The following is a 12,751-nucleotide window of genomic DNA, read 5'->3' as shown; positions in this document are numbered from 1 at the left end:
GAGAGAGAGAGAGAGAGAGAGAGAGAGAGAGAGCGAGAGAGAGCGAGAGAGAGCGAGAGAGAGAGAGAGGGAGAGAGGGAGAGAGAGAGACATAGAGCAGGGGGGGGGGGAATTGATGCATGAAACAGAAAGATAACGTGGGATACAGAAAGACAAAGAGCAAAGAGAGAAAAAAAAAAAAATTGTGAAGTGTACAAGGATCTGAGTTTAAATGTTGTCAAGTTAAGCATTACACCACATGGTAATAATGTAAGTTGCAGAAATGTTCTCTGTTCACATAAACGTATCTTGAAAATAACATTCACTGAAAATACGTTGTGCTGAATATTGTTCAACAATAATTTAAATGGCAATTTTTCATGTTAAAACCAGTCTCTAAATATGCAGTATACTGCATGTCACATTGATTAGGCTATTCACACCAAGACTCTGGGTGGACACTGAAAGAAACTCACCCATTAGTGATCTGAGAGTCTCTCTCTGTTCCTGCACCTTCATCAGCCTCTGTTGTGCTCTCTCTTCCTCTGCCCTCCTTCTCTCCTCTATCTTCTTCAGGATCTCTCTGTCCATCTCATAGTGGCCTCCTCTGTTTCCTGCCACCATCTCCTCCATCTTGTCCAACAGCTCAGTGACCTGAGTGTCATCAGCCCTGTTCTCATTGTTGAGGACATGATACCTGTTCCCACATTTCTCAACAAGCCACTGGAGGGCCTTCCCTTCTCTCTCAATGTGCTGCTCAATGGTTGTGTCTCCCAGACAGTCCCCATGAGTGAACAGCACTATAGTGTGACTCCAGACTCTCTCACTGAGAAGCTGCAGGTTACCCTCTACTGATATTCTCTCTTCCGCTGTGAATGAGACATCCAGTCGTATGACCAGGAGGAGAGTGTGGGGCCCTGGAGGACACAGAGACACACTGCGTACTATCTCCTGTTTGACCAGCTCAGTAGTGCTCTCTACAGTGATATTCCTCCACCATCCTGGAGTGTCGACCACAGTGACCTGCCTCCCTGCTACTTCTCCCTGTCTCTTCACACACTGAGCAGCTGTCCTCAGGTCAAACTCCTCTCTGCCCAGGATGGTGTTTCCTGATGTACTCCTTGCTGCATCTTTCCCCCCCAGCAACACAATCCTCAGCTCTGAGAGATGGAGGGAGTCACCTGTCAGAGAGAGAGAGAGAGATAGAGAGAGAGAGAGAGAGAGAGAGAGAGAGAGAGAGAGAGAGAGAGAGAGAGAAGAAAAAGGGCAAACTGAGATAGCGTTTTTTTTATGAAGTGTACAATTATCTGATTTTACAGTTTGTTTGAGTGAAGCATCTATACACCACATAGTAACAATGTGGTGTAGATGAATGGGTGGTTATCAAACTGTGGAACTCTGGTAATGACCATTCATTAGAATCAGGTGTGCTGAGCAGGTAAACATCTAAAACATTCAGGACAGTGGCCCCTGAGGACCAGTATAGTAGGACAGTCTTGCAGTAGGGCTTTCCATAATCCGAAGGCAATACTGTAGCCTCTGGGGGTCAGTTTGTATACTGTGATGGTGGTTAAGTCCATATACATAGTAGAGATAAAGCATCTCTGGTCTTACACCGGTATACTGCATTTCACATTGAGTATGCTATTTACACCAAGACTCTGTGTGGACACTGGAAGAAACTCACCCATTAGTGATCTGAGAGTCTCTCTCTGTTCCTGCACCTTTATCAGCCTCTGTTGTGCTCTCTCTTTCTCTGCCCTCCTTCTCTCCTCCATCTTCTCCAGGATCTCTCTGTCCATCTCATAGTGGCCTCCTCTGTTTCCTGCCACCATCTCCTCCATCTTGTCCAACAGCTCAGTGACCTGAGTGTCATCACCCCTGTTCTTATTGTCGAGGACATGATACCTGTTCCCACATTTCTTAACAAGCCACTGGAGGGCCTTCTCTCTCAATGTGCTGCTCAATGGTTGTGTCTCCCAGACAGTCCTCATTGGTGAACAGCACTATAGTGTGACTCCAGACTCTCTCACTGAGAAGATGCAGGTGTCCCTCTACTGATCTTCTGTGTTGCTCTAGGAATGAGACATCCAGCTGTATGACCAGGAGGAGAGTGTGGGGTCCTGGAGGACACAGAGACACACTGCGTACTATCTCCTGTTTAACCATCTCATTAGTCCACTTTACAGGGTTCTTTATCTTCCATCCTGGAGTGTCGACCACAGTGACCTGCCTCCCTGCTACTTCTCCCTGTCTCTTCACACACTGAGCAGCTGTCCTCAGGTCAAACTCCTCTCTGCCCAGGAGAGTGTTTCCTGATAAACTCTTCCCTGCACCTCTCCCCCCCAGCAGTACAATCCTCAACTCTGAGAGATGGAGGGAGTCACCTGTCAGAGATAGAGAGAGAGAGATAGGGAGAGAGAGAGAGAGAGAGAGAGAGAGAGAGAGAGAGAGAGATAGGGAGAGAGAAAGGGAGAGAAAGAGAGAGAGAGAGAGAGAGAGAGAGAGAGAGAGAGAGAGAGAGAGAGAGGGAGAGAGAGAGAGAGAGACAGAAAGAGAGAGAGAGAGGGAGAGAGAGAGAGAGAAAGGGGCAGGAAAAGAGGAGAAACAGGGAGAACAAGTGAGAAAGTCCAGAGAGACATTTTTACAGGTGACACGGTGCGATGAAAACCTTCAAATGTAACCGTAACCACTGCTAACATGATGAACTTTCCTGTTATGGGGAAGTGTTTTATGAATGAAACACTGAAACTTGGACTGTTTACCTGAAGCCATAGTTGATCATTCTTCTCCTCTCTTCATTCCTGGAGTGAATGGACAGCAGGCAATGCCAATAAACCATGTTACAGTGGTGACACATCAACCTACTTGTAGCCCACTTAGAATACATGTCAACCGTTAAACAGTTAAACATAAAACATCTGTTAAGTTCAAACATCTTCTACCTTGTGTCTATTTTAGCCCATTGTTTAGATAGTTTATCAATTAATTGGTAAATCTGGATAACAATTAATTACATTTTCAATCAACGTTTAACTTACATATACTCACACCACACAGTCGAAGCCTAGCAGATGATAAAGGAAAGGCGTTGTCTTGAAAGTTAATGTTTAATACCAAAGTCTAAGCGAGAACAGTGGGGTCAGGGTACATTGCATGATAGGACTGATAAGGACGTGAGACAACGTGACCTGACGCTGGTCTTGGCAGTGGAGACATGCCGTGTGACAGAGCTACTATATACAGAGAAGGTCCATGGAGCTTGACAGGCAACATAAGTACAAGAAACTGCACAGTGCCAGAGCTAATGCTAATGCTACAGCCAACTCTTTGGACCTCAATAAGTGCCGATATTGTGGCTTTTCTCATGGACGGGGAGAGGAACCCTGCCCAGCCTATGGGAACATCTGCAGATCTTGTGGAACAGCTAATCACTTCACAAAGGTCTGCATGAAAAGCAAGAGAAAGGAGGGTAAAGTGCACTCCCCTGAAACAAACACAGATGAAGGGAACGACAGCAGTCAGGACATTAATGATAGCGAGTGTATATAGTGTATAGACTCTACAATATAACAATAAAGTACAGCAATGCCAGCTAGATGCAGAGGCCTCATTCAATGTTATGAGCCTTAAAGACAAAAGGAGGCTCGTGCCCAGAGACAAACTCCCAGAGTAGCACCAAGCTAACACTGTATTCAGGTCAGATCATGACCTCCTCAGGACTGTATCCAGGTCAGATCATGACCTCCTCAGGACTGGTTGTGACAGTGTGTTTTACGTGGCCAGAAACACACCGTCCAGTTTGAAACAGCAGAGGCCTCCAGGCCTCCAGGCTAGTCAACAGCCGTTGCTGTCAGGTTCTTCATGTGAGCACCTTGGGCTTATTAACTTCACCATCCCAGCAGACCATAACAATTTAGACCAAGTCCAGGCTGGGCCCCTGGGCCAGGAGACTCTCCTGAGCAAATACCAGGATGTCTTCAACACACCGGTCCAGTCATACCAGGATGTCTTCAACACACCGGTCCAGTCATACCAGGATGTCTTCAACGCAGGTCCAGTCATACCAGGATGTCTTCAACACACCGGTCCAGTCATACCAGGATGTCTTCAACACAGGTCCAGTCATACCAGGATGTCTTCAACACAGTGGTCCAGTCATACCAGGATGTCTTCAACACAGGTCCAGTCATACCAGGATGTCTTCAACACACCTATCCAGTCATACCAGGATGTCTTCAACACACCGGTCCTGTCAGTTCCTGGTAAAGTCCACTTTGAGTTGGCTGCCTGTCCAGTGTGCACCACGTAATGTACCAATGGCCATGAAAGCTGCTACGAAGGCTCAGCTTGACTAATACAAAAAAGATGGGCACATTGTATGTGTCGCCGGGCCAACAGACTGGATGATAACTGATGTTAACAAACCAGACAAGCTGCGGATGATTGATCCTAAAGACCACAAGCGGGCTCTGCAACCAATCAGACAACATCACGCCCACGTTGGAGGGTGTTCTGTATGACATCACCCTCCACTCTTCAATGACTCTTGCTTAGAGACTTGTTGCTCTTGTTAGTTAGTGGTAACTGATTAAAATTGACCCCCAGCAGCTACATGACCACCTTCTGGCCCCCAACACCTACATGATCACCTTCTGACACCCCTGGGGCAGGAAGAGGTGGCTGAAGCCCCCGTTTGGGGTCTCTGTGTCTCCAGAGGTGCATCAGAGGACATAGCACAAGCTGTTGTAGGGACCCAGTGATGTGGAACCCACAGCAGTTGATATCCTTGTACTGGGCTGTCGGAACTGTGATGAAGAGGCAGAATGTGACCACAACCCCAAGCTGCTGGCCCTGAATTATCTTCAGTTGAAAGTACCAGAGGTCCACTTTCAAATCACATCTTGTTCTCTACCGGATTGAAGGCAGATCCTGAGATGGTGAAGGCTGTGCAGCGCTTCGTCTGATTGGTCACCTACCTGGCCACGTTCCTCCTGCGGCTCTCTGAAGTGTGTGAGTCACTGAGGAGGTTCATGGACAAGGACGCCATCTGGCATTGGCTCCCAAAACACGACGCGGCGAGGAGGGAATTAAAACTACTGGTCACTCAGACACCTGTACTGCGATACAATGATGTGTCTCAACCTGTCACTATTAAGAGTGACTCGAGCCAGAATGGTCTTGGCTGTTGCTGGGGAGTCAGGTGGCTGAGCGGGTAGAGCATCGGGCTAGTAATCTGAAGGTTGCCAGTTCGATTCCCGGCCGGTACACATGACGTTGTGTCCTTGGGCAAGGCACTTCACACTACTTGCCTCGGGGAGAATGTCCCTGTACTTTCTGTAAGTCGCTTTGGATAAGAGTGTCTGCTAAATGACTAAATCTAACTTTGCCTCATGCAGGAGGGCCAGCCTGTAGGACCAGCCTGTTGTTATTGACTTGTTATTTCCCGGTCTCTGCACCCCCAGATGTTGGAGCGCTCTCAGGCCACTAAGGAGGTGAAGCCTGTTACAGACAAGCATGTGACTCACTGTACTGGCCAGGAATGCAGAGTGAAAGGCTCCATAAACTCATCCAGAAGGCTGGCTCTGTGTTGGGGCTGAGCCTTGACCTCCTGGAGGTGGTGACTGAGAGGAGAATGCTGACCAAGCTCACAGCCAGCATGAACAACCCCTCTCATCCTCTTCATGTGACTGTTACTGGGCAGAGGAGCACTTCATCCTCTCCATGGGACTGTTACTGGACAGAGGAGCACTTCATCCTCTCCATAGGACTGTTACTGGGCAGAGGAGCACTTCATCCTCTTCATGTGACTGTTACTGGGCAGAGGAGGACTTCATCCTCTCCATAGGACTGTTACTGGGCAGAGGAGCACTTCTAGCAACAGGCTGCTGCAGCTTCGGTGTTCAAAGGGACGTTTCTGCAGGTTTCTCCTCCCGGTGTCTGTCAGGATGTATAACGCTGCTCCAGGCAAGGACTCTCAGCCTTCATGTGCTCACCTATGGACAGCATGTTGCTACGTGGTGATTTTGGTACTTGTGTTGCACACACCCACCTGTGTATTTATTTATATTAATTTGACTTTTTGTGTATTCCAAGTCTGTGTTTGTTTGTCTTGGGTTGGCCTGCTGTAACACATACATTTCCCGATGGTGTTAATAAAGTCTTATCTATCTAAAAGGTATGTGTTTACAGTAAGATGGCCCAGTAGTTCCATCTGCTGGTGAATGTTCATCATTGCGACTCTATTGTGTTTTTAGCGGTCTGCTTGATGTGTTGTATGTTACAGAACAAGACTGGTTTCTCACATCCATTTCTTTTTATTAAATAAATAGATCATTTTAAAGAATGTATCCTCGTTTATTTCACATTATGTCATTTGTCTGGTATTGCCAAGTTGTGCTGATTGTAAAACATAATACTTAATTATTTCCGTTAATCTCAAATGAATTCAAATGGCAAAAATATGACTTCACATTTATATGATTTTAGTAAAAAATCCATTTTTATTTTAATGAGAAAGTCTGTATTTAACCATGTACAGTTTTTATGTACCCAATTTAAAATATACCCAATATAAAATGTAATTACAAAAATTATAATTTATAAAATAATTTAAAGATCCCAACAATATAGTTCCAGTGTAGATAAATATACTATTTGAAAATGTAAAGACAATCCAGATTTCCTTTACCTGTGTTTAAATTTTTTAAGAACCTATCTGTATAAACTTGAACATGTATTCACTACTAGGCTGAAACACTGGTGTGATACACTCATCTTAGGTCTGACACTGTTCTCTGCATGTTTTATTGGAAGGCAAGAGTTGTGTATAAGACAGGGTCATATTTAGCCAAAACAGTTTTCAGCACAAAACATGAGAGAGATCCTTTCCTCAGGACCATGTCGATGGTGGCCCGTGCTCTGTCCTTCCTCACTGCCTCCACCTTCACTGCCTTCCTCTCAGCCTCGTTGATCACCCTCTCCTTCAGAAGTCTATCCAGCAGATCATCCAGGACAGGCATCGTCACTTGCTCCACGAACTCCAGTCTTGCAAAGCGCAGCTGCTCATCTGCAGAGCCCTTCTGATACTCACTGTCTGGAGGGAGGAGGTCATAGCTCCCGGCTCTTCTGACAGGCAGTAGTGACGTCTTAGTTATAAAAACAACCAACAAACTCTGAATTATGTGGCTCTTTTGTGAATTTGAGTCTTCATAAAAAAGTCTGAAAGTACCTGAACAGATGATCTAGTAGTCTACGTACCGGTCCTTGTGGTTCCCTGCTGTGTGCAGGTTCAGGGGTTAATCTGCTGTGTGTAGATCTGTGTGGGTTACTCTCTGAGCTGAGGTGAGAAAGTCTGGACTTCTGGGAGCTGTAGCCAGAGCTCCCCTGAGACAGGAGATCAGATCTACCATCTCTCCACTCTGTAGAGAAACACAGCAGGTCAGATACTGGGCTGGTTAGATTCCTACTCAGGGACCATGTATGGAACATTCAACTGACTGATGGACAGACATACAGGCTAACTGATGTACAAATAGGCTGCAAGCAGGTAAAGTATCTAGACGGACAGACAGATCGACAGATAGGTAGGCAAGAAGACAGACAGACAGGTATCTTACTCTCAAGGCTCTGCAGTGATCCAGCCTCCAATATCCAACCAGAATCATCAGAATCTCTCTCAGTTCTGCTGTCTCCACTCACTGCACAACAACAACACACATAACAAAGATCAAGTATCACGTAACCTTTTACATCCATTGACAAAACAGATATCAATACAGACTGGTAAATGCACAGACAGCTATAACTCAGTGGTTGAGAATTTGACTATAGTTCAAGGGATCACAGGTTCAAATACCCCTGTACCTGACTTTCGATGAAAGTGATTGCTAAAGAAATGTAATACATATGCATTTATTTAAAATAAAAATGTTATATGAAAATGTATTGAAGTCGTTCTTGTTACAGACACATATTTCTATATTTATATATTTCTGTCTGTGTTTGAATATTTGTGTTTATTGTCTTCTGTTTCTACCATCTCTTATTCAACTTTCAGGTGAATAAAAAATTATTACTAATTTACAATTATTTATCTGCTGTTATTACAGTAAATGATCAATACTCACTGTTTGGAGGGAGGAAGGGGTAGCTCCTGGCTCTTGTCACAGACAGTGGTGACGTCTTAGTTATAAAAACAACCAACAAACTGAATTATGTAGCTCCTTTGTGAATCTGAGTCTTCAGAAATAAGTCTGAAAGTACCGAAACAGATAATCTAGTAGTCTACGTACCGGTCCTTGTGGTTCCCTGCTGTGTGCAGGTTCAGGGTTTAATCTGGTGTGTGTAGATCTGTGTGGGTTACTCTCTGAGCTGACGTGAGAAAGTATGGAGGTCTGGGAGATGTAGCCAGAGCTCCCCTGAGACAGGAGATCAGATCTACTATCTCTCCACTCTGTAGAGAAACACAGCAGGTCAGATACTGGGCTGGTTAGATTCCTACTCAGGGACCATGTATGGAACATTCAACTGACTGATGAACAGACATACAGGCTAACTGATGTACAAATAGGCTGCAAGCAGGTAAAGTATCTAGACGGACAGACAGATCGACAGATAGGTAGGCAAGAAGACAGACAGACAGGTATCTTACTCTCAAGGCTCTGCAGTGATCCAGCCTCCAATATCCAACCAGAATCATCAGAATCTCTCTCAGTTCTGCTGTCTCCACTCACTGCACAACAACAACACACATAACAAAGATCAAGTATCACGTAACCTTTTACATCCATTGACAAAACAGATATCAATACAGACTGATAAATGCACAGACAGCTATAACTCAGTGGTTGAGAATTTGACTATAGTTCAAGGGATCACAGGTTCAAATACCCCTGTACATGACTTTCGATGAAAGTGATTGCTAAAGAAATGTAATACATATGCATTTATTTAAAATAAAAATGTTATATGAAAATGTATTGAATTCGTTCTTGTTACAGACACATATTTCTATATTTATATTTCTGTCTGTGTTTGAATATTTGTGTTTATTGTCTTCTGTTTCTACCATCTCTTATTCAACTTTCAGGTGAATAAAAAATTATTACTAATTTACAATTATTTATCTGCTGTTATTACAGTAAATGATCAATACTCACTGTTTGGAGGGAGGAAGGGGTAGCTCCTGGCTCTTGTCACAGACAGTGGTGACGTCTTAGTTATAAAAACAACCAACAAACTGAATTATGTAGCTCCTTTGTGAATCTGAGTCTTCAGAAATAAGTCTGAAAGTACCGAAACAGATAATCTAGTAGTCTACGTACCGGTCCTTGTGGTTCCCTGCTGTGTGCAGGTTCAGGGTTTAATCTGGTGTGTGTAGATCTGTGTGGGTTACTCTCTGAGCTGACGTGAGAAAGTATGGAGGTCTGGGAGATGTAGCCAGAGCTCCCCTGAGACAGGAGATCAGATCTACTATCTCTCCACTCTGTAGAGAAACACAGCAGGTCAGATACTGGGCTGGTTAGATTCCTACTCAGGGACCATGTATGGAACATTCAACTGACTGATGAACAGACATACAGGCAAATAGACAGACAGGTAGACAGGTAGGCCGGCCGGCAGACAGACATACATATAGACAGACAGACGTCTTACCCTCAAGGCTCTGCAGTGATCCAGTCTCAGATCTCCAAGATGAATCATCGTCTCTCTCAGCTCTAGTGTCTCCACTCACTGCACAACAACAACATACAAATAACTAAACAAGGTCAAGTATTATGTAGCTTTTTACATCCATTCACAAACACAGATAACAAGACAGACTGACAACTGACTGTTTGCTAAAGTACTGTTCTACATAATACAGTATGTATTTGAAATAACAAAGTAACACATGGAATATTACAATTATGGGTATTGAATTGGTTCTTGTTATAGACACATATTTCTGCATAAATATGTCTGTCTGTGTTCGAAAACTTGTGTGTATTGTCTTCCCTTCAGTATTTCCCATCTCTCATTCCACATGTAGGTGAATATACAATTATTTATGTGCCAGAGCTGCAGTTTGAACAGTAAATAGTTAATACACACTATTTGGAGGGATGCTTTCAATAATCCTGGCTCTTGTCATGGGCAGTAGTGACTTCTGATTCCCTTCAGATCTCCAGTTCATTTCTTTACTGCCCTCAATTTTAGAGTAAAACACATTTCCTCTGTTTGCTGCCACCATCTCCTCCATCTTGTCCAACAGCTCAGTGACCTGAGTGTCATCACCCCTGTTCTTATTGTTGAGGACATGATACCTGTTCCCACATTTCTCAACAAGCCACTGGAGGGCCTTCCCTTCTCTCTCAATGTGCTGCTCAATGGTTGTGTCTCCCAGATGGTCCCGATAGGTGAACAGCACTATAGTGTGACTCCAGACTCTCTTACTGAGAAGCTGCAGGTGTCCCTCTACTGATCTTTTGTGTTTCTCTAGGAATGAGACATCCAGCCGTATGACCAGGAGGAGAGTGTGGGGCCCTGGAAGACACAGAGACACACTGTGTACTATCTCCTGTTTAACCAGCTCAGTAGTACTATCTAAAGTGAGATCCCTCCACCATCCTGGAGTGTCGACCACAGTGACCTGCCTCCCTGCTACTTCTCCCTGTCTCTTCACACACTGAGCAGCTGTCCTCAGGTCAAACTCCTCTCTGCCCAGGATGGTGTTTCCTGATGAACTCTTCCCTTCATGTTTCACCCCCAACAGCACAATCCTTAGCTCTGAGAGATGGGGGGAGTCACCTGTCAGAGACAGAAATAGAGAGAGAGAAAGAGAGAGAGAGACACAGAGAGAGAGAGAAAGAGAGAGAGAGAGAGAGAGAGAGAGAGAGAGAGAGAGAGAGAGGGAGAAATAAAGAGAGAAGGGGAAATATATATACATGAGACAGATTGAGAGATAAAGTGAGATCGAGAAAGACAAAGGGTAAACAGGGATTGCATTTTCTTTGTGAAGTTTACAATGATCTGATTTTACAGGTTGTTTTAGTGAAGCGTCTACACCACAATGTAATAATGTGAGTTGAATAAATTTTGTATGTTCAGATGAATGTATTCTAAAAAACAATTTACTGTAATTACAGTATGCAAAATATTGTTCAAGAATAATTTAAATGAAGTTTTCTCTTACTATAACCAGTCTCTAAATATCTAGTATACTGTATGTCAAATTATTTAGGCTATTCACACCAAGACTCTGGGTGGACACAGAAAGAAACTCACCCATTAGTGATCTGAGAGTATCTCTCTGTTTCTGCACCTTCATCAGCCTCTGTTGTGCTCTCTCTTCCTCTGCCCTCCTTCTCTCCTCTATCTTCTCCAGAATCTCTCTGTCCATCTCATAGTGGCCTCCTCTGTTTCCTGCCACCATCTCCTCCACCTTGTCCAACAGCTCAGTGACCTGAATGTCATCACCCCTGTTCTCATTGTTGAGGACATGATACCTGTTCCCACATTTCTCAACAAGCCACTGGAGGGCCTTCCCTTCTCTCTCAATGTGCTGCTCAATGGTTGTGTCTCCCAGACAGTCCCCATGAGTGAACAGCACTATAGTGTGACTCCAGACTCTCTCACTGAGAAGCTGCAGGTTACCCTCTACTGATCTTCTCTCTTCCGCTGTGAATGAGACATCCAGCCGTATGACCAGGAGGAGAGTGTGGGGTCCTGGAGGACACAGAGACACACTGCGTACTATCTCCTGTTTAACCAGCTTAGTAGTCCTTTGTACAGGGAAATTCCTCCACCATCCTTGAGTGTCGACCACAGTGACCTGCCTCCCTGCTACTTCTCCCTGTCTCTTCACACACTGAGCAGCTGTCCTCAGGTCAAACTCCTCTCTGCCCAGGATGGTGTTTCCTGATGAACTCTTCCCTGCACGTTTCCCCCCCAGCAGCACAATCCTCAGCTCTGAGAGATGGAGGGAGTCACCAAAGAGAGAGGGTGGGGAGAGAGACAAAGAGGAAGAAACAAAGAAAGGGTCAGAACAATTTTGAGAGGAGAAACTAGGAGAAAAAGTTCAAAAGTTAAGGGAGACATTTGTGTTTATCGTTTTCATGTTATAAATGTACTGAATGATGGAAGGAATAGTAAATTATAATGTGAAGGTCAATAAAACTGTTAATAAACTACAGTGTGTTCTTCATTAGATATAGGCATCACATCATATCCTGTTAATGTTTACAACTGGGATGGTGTAACGAAAACCTTTAAATGTAACAGTAACAAGTGCTAACATGATGAACTTCCTGGTTATGTTGAAGTGTTTTAGGACTGAAACACTGAAACAAGCGTATTTACCTGAAGCCATAGTTGATAATCCTTCTCCTCTCTTTACTCCTGTAGAGAACGGAGAGCAATACATATAAAACATGGTAATAAACCATGTGACGTGGTTCCATATACTTGTGTACTTCAGATACATATATAATCTTAAGATTACTTAACCTGTTAAGTTGAAGCATATTCTACCATGTTATGTAGTGCATTGTTAATGTTTATTAATTTATCAGTTAATCTGGCTAACAATTAATCAAATTTTCAATCGACTTTTAACTTACCTACACCGACACAACAAAGCCTAGCAAACGACGAAGGAAAGATGATTGTTTGTGTGTCAGATGAAATAGAAAGTAAATCCAAACAGGTTTGGATGGTTTAACAACATTTTTGTAGACTAGGCCACCTGTAACATACTATTACAGTGGGGTAACTCTGATTATGGATCAGC

The 12,751-nt window shown here is 44.1% G+C and overlaps 1 protein-coding gene across 1 annotated transcript in view; it reads right to left on the bottom strand.

Annotated features, from left to right (window-relative positions):
- Positions 1-12,751, bottom strand: part of LOC124479583 — a 272,624-nt gene that overhangs the window by 247,279 nt on the left and 12,594 nt on the right. The window contains 4 exon segments of the mRNA XM_047038379.1: positions 456-1,160; positions 1,667-1,811; positions 10,211-10,770; positions 11,248-11,952. Of these exon segments, the coding sequence (XP_046894335.1) occupies positions 456-1,160; positions 1,667-1,811; positions 10,211-10,770; positions 11,248-11,952 (2,115 nt within the window).

This window comes from Hypomesus transpacificus, chromosome 17 (genome assembly GCF_021917145.1).
Source record: "Hypomesus transpacificus isolate Combined female chromosome 17, fHypTra1, whole genome shotgun sequence".
Taxonomy (NCBI): domain Eukaryota; kingdom Metazoa; phylum Chordata; class Actinopteri; order Osmeriformes; family Osmeridae; genus Hypomesus; species Hypomesus transpacificus.
This window is presented reverse-complemented; position numbering and strand designations above follow the sequence as displayed.